At 40.8% G+C, this 14,544-nt stretch overlaps 1 protein-coding gene across 1 annotated transcript in view; it reads right to left on the bottom strand.

The window, feature by feature from the left end:
- MYCBP2 (MYC binding protein 2) overlaps positions 1 to 14,544 on the bottom strand; it is a 141,309-nt gene that overhangs the window by 78,773 nt on the left and 47,992 nt on the right. Inside the window, exons 26-34 of the mRNA XM_081326766.1 lie at positions 12,941 to 13,032; positions 11,516 to 11,650; positions 11,348 to 11,431; positions 9,410 to 9,506; positions 7,879 to 8,071; positions 6,863 to 7,137; positions 5,874 to 6,095; positions 4,034 to 4,225; positions 3,233 to 3,439 (exon numbers count right to left, since the gene is read on the bottom strand). Coding sequence (XP_081182892.1) covers positions 3,233 to 3,439; positions 4,034 to 4,225; positions 5,874 to 6,095; positions 6,863 to 7,137; positions 7,879 to 8,071; positions 9,410 to 9,506; positions 11,348 to 11,431; positions 11,516 to 11,650; positions 12,941 to 13,032 — 1,497 coding nt within the window. The remainder of the gene's footprint in view (positions 1 to 3,232; positions 3,440 to 4,033; positions 4,226 to 5,873; positions 6,096 to 6,862; positions 7,138 to 7,878; positions 8,072 to 9,409; positions 9,507 to 11,347; positions 11,432 to 11,515; positions 11,651 to 12,940; positions 13,033 to 14,544) is intronic.

Below are 14,544 nucleotides of genomic sequence, written 5' to 3'. Positions count from 1 at the left end.
TGCACACGGATTAGAGAATACAACATCATCAAGAGAGTAAAAGAATTAAAATGGTCACATAGCAAGAACAACTGATGGCAGGTTGAGTAAGGCAGTCATAGAATGGATCCCACTTGATGCAAAAGCATCCACAAAAGAGACCTAAAAAAGATGGATCAACAACATCAACAAGGACCCAGTTGGCAAAAAAAAGTTCAGGACCATATTGGTTGGAAACATGTGGAAGAGGCCTTCATGCAGTGGATAGACCGTGGCTAGAATGATGGTGATATACATACACACACACACACACACTCGTTCATTCCAACAGGCATTGATCTTTCTGTCTCAAGAGTAGATGTTTTGATTTCTAAGAAGCTTGCTATAATTGATGAACATGTGATTGCAAAAATGTACCGTATTTTCTGGCGTATAAGACGACTGGGCGTATAAGACGACCCCCCAACTTTTGAGATGATTTTCAAGATTTTTCGTCTTATACGCCGGAAAATCAGCGAGCCCGGGAAGGCACGCCCTCCCCTCTCACTGTGGAGGAAGCAGGGCAGGCTGGCGTCTGGCGGGAGCCGGCAGGGCAGTCCTGCGCACGTGCGCGCTCCCCAGCTGTTAAGGAGCACTCCTTAGCAGCTGGGGAGCGCGTGCGTGCGCAGGACTGCCCTGCCGGCTCCCGCCCGATGCTCTTCCCTCTTGAGGCAGCATCCCCGAGGACTCCTTAGGAGCCGGGGAGCGATGCTGCCTCAAGACAGAAGAGCGTCGGGCAGGAGCCGGCAGGGCAGTCCTGCGCACGTGCACGCTCCCCAGCTGCTAAGGAGTGCTCCTTAACAGCTGGGAAGCACGCGCGTGCGCAGGACTGCCCTGCCGGCTCCCGCCAGACACCAGCCTGTCCTGCTTCCTCCACAGTGAGAGGGGAGGGCGTGCCTTCCCGGGCTCGCTGATTTTCCGGCGTATAAGACGACTGGGCGTATAAGACGACCCCCCCAACTTTTGAGATGATTTTCATGGGTTAAAAAGTCGTCTTATACGCCGGAAAATACGGTATACAACTTTTGCTGAGATTTGAAACAGAAGACGAACAACTTGAGAAATGCACAACAAATTGGGCTAAGAATGTTAGATCGATAGGACAAAATATGGGTCGAAGGGATGAATTTCGCGTTGTTATAAATTAAGAGAATTTTTACAAAATGATGTACCGTTGGCATAGAATTCTAGAGAATTTTATCTAAAATATATAAAGTTACTTCTAGTCAATATTGAGAATGTGAAAAGAAAAGTAATGGACATTTTACCATTCACGGCAGACTTGTGAAAGAGCAAAAGAAAAAAAGAGGATATAAGTACACATAATTATACAAAGAATTTTAAAAAATAATACTGAGAAGAAGCCAGAATTCTTTTTATTAGGACCTAGGGTTAGTCAATTAGAAAATGGATGATTTGATTTTATATATGGTAACTTCCGCAAGATTTTACGCGCAACAATGAAGAAAAACTGAAACACCCACAGCGGAGAAATAAATTGTGGAAAAGAATTGAACAAGAGGCTGAAGGAATTTTTATGAGACTTAGGAAGGAGGAGGAGCCGTGAGTTTGTTGTGCAACCCTTGAAAGGAAGGTCGAAAGTCTCTTATTTTTTTCTGACTCGTTTCTTTTTTCCACTTTTTTTTGCTATCTTGCTTTTTCTTTATGTATTTTTCTCTTATGGGTAGTCCTTGAATTTAACAACCTTAATTGGGACTGGCAACTCCCATCACTAAGTGAAGCAGTCATTAAGCGAAACAACCTGTAAACCACCCTGCTTAGTGCCGAAAGTTCCAGCAGTCCCTGTTGCCTTCATGAAGTCAATCCAGCAGTGCAATCATTAGGCAAAGAGTCATCCTGATCCAGATCATTTCCAGCTTGGTCACCCCAAATCCTGAGGACTGACTCTCCTTCAACTTCCCCAGCCTATCTATCTATCTATCTATCTATCTATCTATCTATCTATCTATCTATCTATCTATCTATCTATCATCTATCTATCTATCTATCTATCTATCTATCATCTATCTATCTATCTATCTATCTATCTATCTATCTATCTATCATCTATCTATCTATCTATCATCTATCTATCTATCTATCTATCTATCATCTATCTATCTATCTATCTATCTATCTATCTATCTATCTATCATCTATCTATCAATCATCTATCTATCTATCTATCTATCATCTATCTATCAATCTATCATCTATCTATCAATCTATCATCTATCAATCAATCAATCAATCAATCAATCAATCTATCTATCTATCTATCTATCATCTATCTATCAATCTATCAATCTATCATCTATCAATCTATCATCTATCTATCTATCTATCTATCTATCTATCTATCTATCTATCTATCATCTATCTATCCACCCACCCACCCACCCACCTACCTACCTACCTACCTACCTACTTACCTACCTATCTATCTATCTATCTATCTATCTATCTATCTATCTATCTATCTATCTATCTATCTATCAATCTATCTATCAATCTATCTATCATCTATCAATCTATCATCTATCTATCATCTATCTATCTATCTATCTATCTATCTATCTATCTATCTATCTATCTATCTATCTATCTATCATCTATCCCAATCCACCATTTTATGTCACAGTTCAGGTTCCCAAATGGTGCAGATCAACAGACTGGCTTAATAAACAGAGAAAGAGGAAGGAGGCAATACAAGTAGTCCTTGACTTACAAGAATTCCTTTACTGACTATTCCAAATTACGACACTGAAAAAAAGTGACATGACTGTTTTTTCACGTTCACGAGCATGCCGGCACCCCCCAAGGCCGCATGATCACAATTGAGATGCTTGGCAATTGACTCGTACTTACAATGATCGCAATGTCCCGGGGATCACCTTTTGCAAAATTCTGAGAAGCAAAATCAATGGGGGAACCAGATTTGTTGAACAAGCGTTTTACTAGCTTAATTTTAGTGCTTCGCTTGACAGCTGGGGCCAGAAAGGTTGTCAAATGGGGCAAAACTCATTTAGCAGCTTAACTCACTGAGCAACGGAAACGTTGGGCTCCGCTGTGGTCGTAAGTCAAGGACTATGCCTGTCCTCCAATTCAAATAATTTCGCCCCAGGGTTAAGAGCCAAGGCAACATCAGCCTGATCCTGAATGAGGTTTTTCACAGAAAGAGGCTGCATTGATTCTTTCTGCGCACAGTACGTACATCATCCACCAGGACTTCTAGTTCATATTCGTGGATCCCGCCTCCGCCGTAAACCGAGAACCCGACGACGATGACTCCTGGTTTGTCCACGGAGAAGCAGATGGCATCGGGAGAACCGTTTCCAGTGTTCCAGCTCCTGCCCTGGCTGGTTTTTGTAAATCGGTTTGGGCTGGACTTGACAGAATGCAGAGAGCTGAGTCCATCGGCCTGGAGAGAAGACAGTCAAAATGAAGACAAGATTTGACGGCACATGATTTGAGGTAAGGTTATGCTTCTGGCATAACAATGAAGGAAGTTAGGCAGCCAGGCCTTTTTCCAGTTACCGCTGGGAACTGATAATCCCTCAGTTTAAAAAAATGTCCTGGCAAAACACAACCAAATCTGAAGTGTTTTGTTTCTGGAATAAAATAAGCCAAAGTAAAATCATCGTTAAGAAAATGGTGTTTACATTTAATATGGGAATGCACACAGTACACTTTTTCTGCAGTCGCCTTAGCAGAACCTGAAAAAAAATAGCATGCTAGAATTATGCGTTTGGGGCCGTCATCTCAATAAATTTCACGAACAACGGAGGGCCAGATGGTGGGATTTATGCAACAAAGAAGAAAACATTTTATCGTTTATTCTATTGTTCCATTACTTTCTTACTGTTACGTTTCAACTTATTTTCATTTTTTCCCCATTTTTATTCTTGCAAGCCACCTAGAATAGCCCCACAGTGAGACAGGCAGCAAATAAATTTAATGAATAAATGAATAAAAATAAATAAAAAGTTAGGTTAGAGTTGGTGAGCCTTATTACCTCAGACCCCAGTGCAGAAGCTGTGAGCTCGCTCACAATACTTGCAAGTAATCCACAGGTATTAGAAACCAGATGTGCAGAGAACAGCTCATTTTCACGTCTAAGGCTATTCCTGACAGGTAACACCACAATCACCAACATTTTCTCAAGCACCTCACGAAAACTTGTCATCCCAGATATATTTTCTTCACTCTGGAGAAACAACAACAACAAAGATTCTTTGGAACTATAGGAGGAATTTCCTGACAGTGAGAACAATCAACCAGTGGAACAGCTTCCCTCCAGAAGTTGTGAATGCTCCAACACTGGAAGTTTTTAAGAAGAGATTGGACAGCCATTCGTCTGAAATGGTATAGGGTTTCCTGCTTGAGCAGGGGATTGGACTAGATGACCTCCAAAGTCCCTTCCAACTCTGTTAATTCTAATAAAATGATCCATAATGTAACACCATTCTGGACTGAATGTATTCAGAAGTCAAACTCTAAACTATGAGGTTTTAGGACACATGTAAAGACCTGAGCAGTAGAACTGAGCACCTCCTTACTATGTAGGTATGTGTACTTGCTCACTGGAGGCATGGCGGAGGGAGAGAGGTGTCAAACAGGTCAAAGTGTCAAACACCACAATGGAAATGATGCGCCTCAAGTCTGGAGGGAATGGTATACCTTGAGGTCACATACGTTTAAATTTTGGAGTTGACATATAGATAGGACACTAGCTGATGTTTTTCTTGTTAAGAGCGTCTCTGCAAAATTATCTCTCTGAACTCACCCATGAATATTCTGTTATTAAAGTCACAAGAGTGTATGTATTTATCATATATATATATATATTGCAGTGCCTAGGGCCCTAGGCCCTAGGACAACACTGTGACAACCACAAGCAGCCAAGTAGCAGCAGCAGCAATGAAGTGGAATAATATGGGAAATTAAGGAACTTTTCCTACATTCAAAATCACAAAATGTCACTGGTTGAAGGGTGATTGCAACAATTGCCCTGATTTGAGGGCAGGCCTGTCTCAAGCTAAACCAATTGTGCACGATGGGAGGTCACAGAAACCTATCAAAGCTAACTCAAGCTTGTGCCTTTGGACATTTGTTCTGATTTCCACTGCTTGGGTTGGACGGAGTCTGACCTAGGAACAGGTTAGAAAATTATCTGTCAACCTCCAGAGGAAAATTAATATTAACCTCATGCAGCGTTTGTGCAAAACACATAAAGCATTCATGTACATCAGCGGTTCCCATCCTTTTTTATACTCCATACCCCTAGAGCGCTTCTGATGTATTCTCGCACCCCTTACAAAAGTAATAGCTGGTTTTGAATGACGTGAACACATACGCTATAATTTCGAAACTTCTAAACACAAGTTTTTGCACCCCCCTGGAATATTGTCTTGCACCCCTGGTTGGGAACCCCTGATGTACATATACCACTCCTTTCCAAGCGCTGCTCTGCTCTGAATCATTGAAAACGTGGGCCCAACTATTCTTGAGAGAAGATACTAACTACAGTTAGGAAAAACACAGCTTTAGCTAAATGACAAGGGCGGGAAAATCAGGAACTCAAGGCAGTTAAAATGAATACAGTTTTGTTGCATGCAAGCTCTTGCAACAAGAATCTGAACAAGAATAAAAAAAACATACTGGTGTTAGATAAAAGTCAATGAATTTCAAGGTGGGCTGGACTCAGATCTCTTGTGGGCATGAAGGGACTCCAGACTGATGACGCATTTGACCCCTTCCCTCGGTCTTAGCCTATTCATCTCCGATTCACAATCGTGAGGATCTACTGCGACTTGTGTTGGCCATGCCGGACCATTTCTGTAGCAGAGACGTACCTGGCTTAGTTTTTCCATGTGCGCCACCAGAAGAGGAAAACGATGGGCCAGCGTGGAGTCATTCTCAGTATTGGCCTGTTTTATTCCTGAACACAGCAAGGCTTCTCCATCGTAAGCAATCGGGAATATAGAGGTGAGCTTCACAGAGGTGTGGCACAGTGCCGACATCACAGCTGCCAGCAGCCGGCTGCTTGAAGTCTTGAAGTTGGCTTCCTGGATGTCCTGGGGGAAAAAAAGAGCAGGTTGGAACAAAATGAGCGGCTTCCGGCTAAAAACAGGAGGAGTTCTGCTCCATTTTATCTTGCACAAACCGTGCTAGGCCAACACAACTTGGGAAAGCTCGGTGGCAAAATGGAGAAAGCAGCATGTTTTGACAGTGAGGACAATTACTCAATGGAACGACTTGCCTCCAGAAGTTGTGGATACTCCAACACAGGAGGCCTTTAAGAAAAGACTGGACAGCCACTTGTCTGAAATGGTGTAGGGTTCCCTGCCTGAGTAGGGGGATAATTTGGAAGACCTCCAAGATCCCTTCCCTCTATTAATCTGTTACTCTGTCCAGGAAGGAACAGCAAGAAGAAGAGATGAACAAGAGTGACAAGAGGCAAGCCGAAGATGGCAATGGAACACAAGTAGTGCTGGGAGAAGCAAGGGAGAAGAAACACGAAGAAGAAAGCACAAGTGGAGGAGGAAGCGGCGGCGGAGAACTCCTTCATTCTTTCTCTTCTCTGTCCCTTCTGCTTCATTAAGAGTTATTGGACTTCGTAAAAATGGAAACTCAATCCTTCAAAGGATGAGGGAGCAATGGGCAACTGGGACTGAGAACAGCAATGTGTTCTCTTTCAATCTGCAGGGAGAAAGCAACGACTGCAGAAATCTGCCTAGTTGGGGGTCAATCTGATAGACGGATGCTATTCAGTGGTTTTGGAAAATGAGTAGATCCTTTGCAGAGCATCATTTCAAAAGCCAAAGGAAGAGATTTTTAGTACCTGATCCAAGCAGTTGAGTAAATCACAGAGGCAAGCCCACTGCAAGGCCGGAGTGGGATAGAAAGAGTGAAAGCAGGCGGTGAAGGTATTGTGGCATTCCTGGAGGGCAGCTTCCAACAGGCTCAGGGGCTGAGTGAGGTAGCCTTGAGGGTCATTGTCCAGCTTGATCATGCAATGATCGACTCCTTCCGACAAGATTTTTCTCAGCAGGGTTCTCGTCTTCCCAATGCAGTCTGCAAGCCTGCTGCTTTCTTCAACAACAGCTTTAGCAGTGGCTGCAAAGAGCAGTAACAAAAGTGACACCAGGAAAGCAGTCAAGAGGTTTGAGGGGCCCTTGCGTGCTGCTCTCTGAGCTCGGTTGCTTTCTTGCAGATGTTTCATTACCCAAACTAAGTAACATCATTAATGCACTGATGTTGTTACCTAGTTTGGGTAGTGAAAATGTCTGCAAGAAAACAGCCAAGCTCAGAGAGCACCTAAGGACCACCACCCCCATTTCAACCCGGAGCTACAAATATTCTCCTTTATCGGTAATCAAGAGGTTAGCGATGACTCACAGGGAAAAAAAAAGTTTTGATAAGGATACACCTGAAGGTTAACTAAATCAGAATAACAATGAGTCTTTAGGGCTGTATATTCTTCTTTTTGGGTAGGTCAAAGAGACAATTTCCTTCCATTAATCAAAGCTTTCCACTTTGTCCAAAAGAGGAAGCCAAACACGGCAAGAGTACGCAGTAAGTCAACTACTGATGGTGGGTTTAATATCCTACCTTATTCCAAAGCAGGGCAAAACAAGCAGACATACTTATTTCACAGACAATTCCCTAGTTTTCTCTGCCTTTGCTACAGATTGGAAGGAGAAGAGACTGGAAGCAGAACGAGTAGCCTTGGGCACCTCTCGGCTGGCTAAGATGAAACCGAACTGTTCCACCATAAACTCGTTTTTTTTCTAAAAAGAGACCCCTTCAACCTTAGGCAGCAAGTGCACTCGAAATGGTTAAAAAAATGCATCTCACCTGAAACGGGATAAATTTCACAGGTGTAGACGCGCAGTAACCTCAAGCAGCAAGTGCCGACGAATCGCAGCCTTTCCAAATCCAGAAGGGTGGCCGTGTACTGGAAGCCCTTCAGTCCTCGAAGTTCCTCTACGCCTAAGACTAAGGTTGTCCAGCTCCAGTGAAGGATACTCAGCAGCGACTCAAAGCACTCCTGTCCCAAAGGAATCGAAAGGAAAGCAAAGCAGGGCTCAATAAGGAGGATGCATTCATCCAAGGCTCTCAAAGTGGGCAGGAGCAGATCCCAAGGACAGAAGTATAGGAACGTTCCAGGGGACATGCGCTTCTCTGAAGCAAAACCTGAAAAGGTGGTCAAAGCCAGTTGCCGCTGTCCATCTTCAATGCCTTTAACTAAACACCTGTTTCAGACAGGAGGATGGGACAGAAAAGCTGACCAATGCTTTGGAAATGCTGGAAGATGTTGGGTCGGGAAGCTTCTTCCTTCCCCCACGCCCTCCCATGAAAATATTTTCACTTTGGACTTCAATTCAATCATAACAAATTCAAGAGCGCTTTTAACCCTTAGCTATAAAGGAACAGTGGAACTGCAGATGGTAACTCCTCCTCCTCCTCCTCCTCCAGATACATTAATTTTCCTTGCTAAACTGATACAGCTGTAGAAAATGGGTGTGCGTGCAGAATTTACCTCCCCAGAATTTCACCTCTCATTGTTTTTCAGAAAAAGGATTTACCTAATCCTGAGGGTTACAAAAGGGTACCTTGGAAAGAGGGAGCTACAGCATGTTCTTCAGGTCAAAATGACAGAAGATGAGAAATATGCCTTTGCTCTCTTTTGTCAAAATGAATCAACGCTGCAGGATAATCTCAGGAGAGAAATTGTGCCCTAAGGCCACCTAGATATTCTGCCTTCTAGATATTATGAGCAAAGCACGTGCAACGTAAAGGATAATAAATTCTGTGTTCAACTACTGAGTTTCTTCAGCCACTGCTGGGATAAAATGCCATCGACATAAGTTTACTTAAGAATGAATGCACATTTCTGGTTTTTAAAAAAGCCAAGGGCTTAATGGGCATGTCCCTTTTTTTATTTTGTACGGATAGTCCTCGACTTACAACCACAACTGAGCCCAAAATTTATGTTGTTAAGCAAAACATTTGTTAAGTGACTTTTGCCCCGTTTTACAAACTTTCTTGCCGCAGTTGTTAAGTGAATCACTGCAGTTCTTAAGTTAGTGACGTGGTTGTTAAGTGAATCTGGCTTCCCCATTGGCTTTTGTTTGTCAGGTTACAAAAGCAGATCATGTGACTCCGGGAAACTGCAACCAGGTGCCAAGCATCCGAATTTTGATCAGGTGACCAGGGGGATGCTGCGATAGTCATAAAGTGTGAAAAATGGTCGTAAGTTACTCCCCACCCGGGCTGTTGTATCTTTGAATGGTCACTAAATGTTGTAAGTCAAGGACCTAAAGTATGCAATAAACCCTTCTTCACTAGCCAGTTCTATTCATTGCATTAAACATGGGGTACTCACCACGGAAACGGTTCTTGCAAAAGATCGCTTCAAAATGTGCACCGGCTCGCTGGTTTGCTGCTTGCCTTTGGATGCGCTTCCATCACTTGTTGGCAGCCTAGAAGGAAAATCAAAAAGAAGAGAAAATGGTGATGCATCCGACAGGTTTGGGGGACATAAACCCATGCGCCATGTTGCTTCTTGCATGGCCTAGTTTTTGACCAAAGAGCTGCATTTATTGGAGGCAAGGAGCTCACAAGGCTGCCTGGCCAGCTGTTATTTCTCAGAAGTAGCAGTTCAACAGCTGTAAGAAGGCAATATATCTGTTCAAACACCCTGATTGCCTTGAAGGAGGAGGAGGAGGAGGAGGAGGAAGAGTTGCCCACAAACATAAAAGCAGACCTTCCCTGGAACAAAAACAATATTGGCTAAATAATTACTAAATGTTCATTATGGAGAACAATTTATAGAGCCAGAAAACTCCAATTAAAATAAGGAACTGTTGCTGTGAAAATGTACAACCCTTATTATTGAATGTCACATTAAACTTTTGGTTCAACAGAAGACCAAATGATAAAAAAGATGTATCAATATTTATTAGAACAAGATATGTTAAGAACTAGGGACGCGGTGGCTCAGTGGGTTAGGACGCTGAGCTTGTCGATCGGAAGGTCGGCAGTTTGGCGGATCGAATCCCGAGTGCCGCGTAACAGAGTGAGCGCCTGTTACTCGTCCCAGCTTCTGCCAACCTAGCAGTTCGAAAGCACGTAAAAATGCAAGTAGAAAAATAGGGACCACTACGGTGGGAAGGTAACAGCGTTCCGTGCGCCTTTGGCGTCTAGTCATGCCGGCCACATGACCACGGAGACGTCCTTGGACAAGCGCTGGCTCTTCGGCTTTGAAACGGAGATGAGCACCGGCCCCTAGAGTCGGAAACGACTAGCACACATGTGCGGGGGAACCTTTACCTTACCTTTACCTTTACTATGTTAAGAACAGGTAAAAGATACAATGCTAATCTGGAGCAAAAATTTCGGTTATAGTATAGACCCTAGATAACTGGCAATCACTGTGGGATAGAAACAGGAGGTTAATGCTAGCCACCTCCTATAAAGAAAATGTATACAAGATGTTTTATAGATGGCACCTTCCCCCCACCAAGGCTAGCGAAAATAGATAAAAAAAATCTCACCGACATGCTGGAAACGCAGAAAGCTTCCAGGGACCTACTATCACATGTGGTGGGAATGTTTAAAAGCACAAATTTTTTGGCACCGGATAAATTTGGTTGGAAGAAATATTATTACAAAAAATTGATTTAAAACCAGAAACCTTCTTATTTTGGGACTATTAAATGATAAACTCAGCAAAGCATCTTTTTATTTACTATTGCATATTTTTAACCACAGCAAGGCTGGCCTACGCCTAAAAATGGAAAAGAAAGGAAACCCCCACTGAAGAAGAAATAATAAACAAAATTCTACCCTGCGCCGAAATGGACAGGTTAACTTTAGAGATTAAAAATAAAACTGAAACAGAGTATTATGAAATTTGGAAAAAATTGTACGATTGGTTAGAGATAAGGAGGAACGCTGAGATGACTATCGATTGATTAGTTGATAACACAAGGACCTCTTACTAGCACCTGTATCAGGATACAACTGAAAGATATTTAAGTCCAATGTAGACGACCGAAAGATGGTTTATCAGAAAATTTACAGATGCTATATGTACATTTTGTCATACTCTGTCCCGTCATAGAATGTATTTTACTTTTCTGTTTTTCTTTTTGTTACATAAGGTAATACTAATAGCAGTGTTGTAGCCAGGGAAGTTGAGTCATGTCCACTTTTGTTTTTAAATGTACATTTAATAATTTTTTTCAGTAAAAAAATAAAATAAAAACAAACTTTTGGTTCAAATGGCTGCTTAAAGAGGAAAAGCAAAATATAGTATTACCTGTATAGGAGTTGAGGGATCTGTCCTGCATTCACATCTGTGCCGTTATTTGATTTCTTTGAACTCTTAAACTGGAAGACAATCCTGCAAGAGGAAAACAGATTTAGAGGCGGGGGATGCTCCCTCTGTCTCAGAGATGCCAAGGGGAAGGAAGGAAGGAAAATTTACCCATCATCCGTCGTAATGGAGGCTTGTCCATGGGAGCCACAGTCGCTGCTGGGGCCAGAAACCCGGGCCCAGGCGACATACCACCAACTGGCTTGCAGGAGGACAGGTTCGTCAAACATCATAGCGTACTTTTCCCTGAGAAAACATCAATTGGCATCTGATATAACAGGGGTCTTCAAACTTGGCCCTTTTATGACTTGTGGACTTCAACTCCCAGAATTCCTCAGCCAGCCTGGCTGAGGAATTCTGGGAGTTGAAGTCCACAAGTCATAAAAGGGCCAAGTTTGAAGACCCCTGCGATATAGCATCTAGTTCAACTCCATTTGACTGTTGCTCTGGGCTCCAGGATTTTTTTTTTTAAAAATATCAAGTTTATATAGCCGCCCATCTCTCAAGAAGTGACTCTGGAAGTGACACCTAAAGAAAAGGAATATAAACTGGTTTATTTACTAAAGTTAAAACATATGTGTTATTATTTCTGGTACTCTGGTAATTAATTGGGACTGAATGATGAGGTTTTATAATTTAGGGATAAGAGAAGAGATATGGGAAGAAGAGGTATTTTATTGAAGTACCAGAGAAGGCGGTAAGTTACTGAAATTATGGTCTGGAAAGAGGGAGGGAAGAGCATTTTTTTTCTTTTTTTAATTATATATTTTTCTTTTTCTCTATTATTTTTTATGTTTTACTTTTTATATTCTTTTGGGTTTGCATTAGTTTTTTACCCTTGTAGTTGTAAACTTCAACAAAAAGTATAACAAAAAGCTGCTGGAAGTAAAAGGAAGGTATATAAAGTTTGTTTACAGTATTTGATTAAAGTTAAAATAAGGTATGTTGTTATTTTTAATAACTCTTAATGGTCATTCTGCTGACACCAGGACTGAAAGGTTGATGCTTTATGGATTTGCTATAGATAAGACACAAATAATACAGATAAGAGGGTTTTTCTATTGTAATTAAAATCCTTAATAAAAATTATATATACAAAAAGGAATCTTTCAATTTAGTTACTTACAAATCCTTACTTGTTCAGAAAACATGTCAGTTTTCTATTTTGCTTGAGAAGGGTTTTTATATAAGGAGCAGAACAATCATCGACTCGGTCCCCTCCAGGCATTTTTTAAAAAAGTTTCTCAAAATAAAGAGATTACCAGAACAGACTTATTATCATCTTAAATTAATTTTAATTACATGTTCATAAAAACTGACAGGTTTTATGTATCAAACAATAAGCATAAAGAGGCAGTCACCCCAGAACAATGCAAGGTTTCGGAATGTTTGTTAATGGAGTGATATGATTGGGCTGGTTCTTCTTGTTTATTGCCCATCCTTAATCTGGATGCTTTCTAGATGCTCTTCCTTTTGTACACTGAAAATAAAAAATCAGGTTCAGAGAAGTGATTCATTTTTGAAGACTCCACTCACCTTGCGGCACAGTCATACGCCAGGACATCTGTTTCAGCAAGAAGGTCCCCATCCGTCTCATGGTCACCTCCATCTGGCCCCAATTCAAAGAGCTAAAAAAGAGAAGCCTTCAACAGTTTTACCTTCTGGCTGGGCTGGGAGGCCACTCTTTTCTTATCCCTCACCCTAGTCAAGGAGTAGGCCACCTTGGCTCTTTTATGACTCGTGGACTTCAACTCCCAGAATTCCTGAGCCAGCATGGCTCGGCTTGGAAACCTCTCCCTTTCCCCTCAGCATGGCTGGCTCAGGAATTCTGGGAGTTGAAGTCCACGAGTCCTAAAAGAGCCAAGGTTGCCTACCCCTGGACTAGTCTCTCTCTTGGGCAAATCTAATTGTGCAGGATTCAATAGGAGCCAAGGAGGCAGGCTGAGAAAACGCTCATAACCTTTCTCAGAGAAACTGAGCAAGTGGGGATGAGCTAGTATGGAAAGCAATGGCTACCGCTTCAGAAGCCCAAGGCAGCCTCAGGTAAAAAATAAAGAGGTTTATATATATATACATATACATATACATATACATATACATATACATATACATATACATATACATATACATATATATATATATATATATATATATATATATATATATATATATATATATATAATAAAAATAAAGAGGTTTATATATATATATATATATATATATATATATATATATATATATATATATATATATATATATATATATAAAAGCTAAGCTTGTAAGCCGCCCTGAGTCTTCGGAGAAGGGTGAGATATAAATGTAATAAAAATATATATATATATATATATATATATATATATATATATATATATATATATATATATATGTATATGTATATGTATATGTATATGTATATGTATATGTATATGTATATGTATATGTATATGTATATGTATATGTATATGTATATGTATATGTATATGTATACGTATATGTATATTTGCAAATTTTATTATTTAAAATATTTAAGAAACTTTGGACATGGTGTTATCGGTCTAACATACCTTCTTGTCTCACATCATTTTTTCTGTTATATACATTTTATATGCGTATCATTTATACACAATTGTGCACATTAAACATATTTATTTATTTATGCCAATAATTTTCTTCAGTCTTGTCATCCACCATATTCTAATCTTGCTTAAGTTCGTAATCTTGTATACCTCTATTAAGACCTTCCTTTCTGCTCCCACCATAGGTAAAATCTATTCCAAATTTTATAATATTCTGACTGTTCCTTTATTTTTTAGTTCAAAAGTTAAATTATCCATTTCTGCGCATGCCCATATTTTGTTTATCACCTCACTCTCATCAGGTACTTCACTATCCTTCCATTTCTGGGCGAACGTCATTTTCGCTGCTGTAATAATATGTATCATTAAGTATATCTCTTCTTTACTATATTTCTTTTTTTTATACCTAGCAGGAAAAATTCTGGATTATATTCTATTCTCCGTCCTATTTCCTCTAGCCATGTCTGTATCATTTGCCAAAACCCTTGTGTCTTTTTACAGGTCCACCATGTATGAAAATAGGTGCCTAATTCTTGGGAACATTTCCAGCAGTTAGGGGATATT

Source organism: Vipera berus (assembly GCF_964194415.1).
Source record: "Vipera berus genome assembly, chromosome: 4".
NCBI lineage: Eukaryota > Metazoa > Chordata > Lepidosauria > Squamata > Viperidae > Vipera > Vipera berus.
Note: the sequence above shows the minus strand (reverse complement) of the source record. Positions and strands in the feature narration are given on the sequence as shown.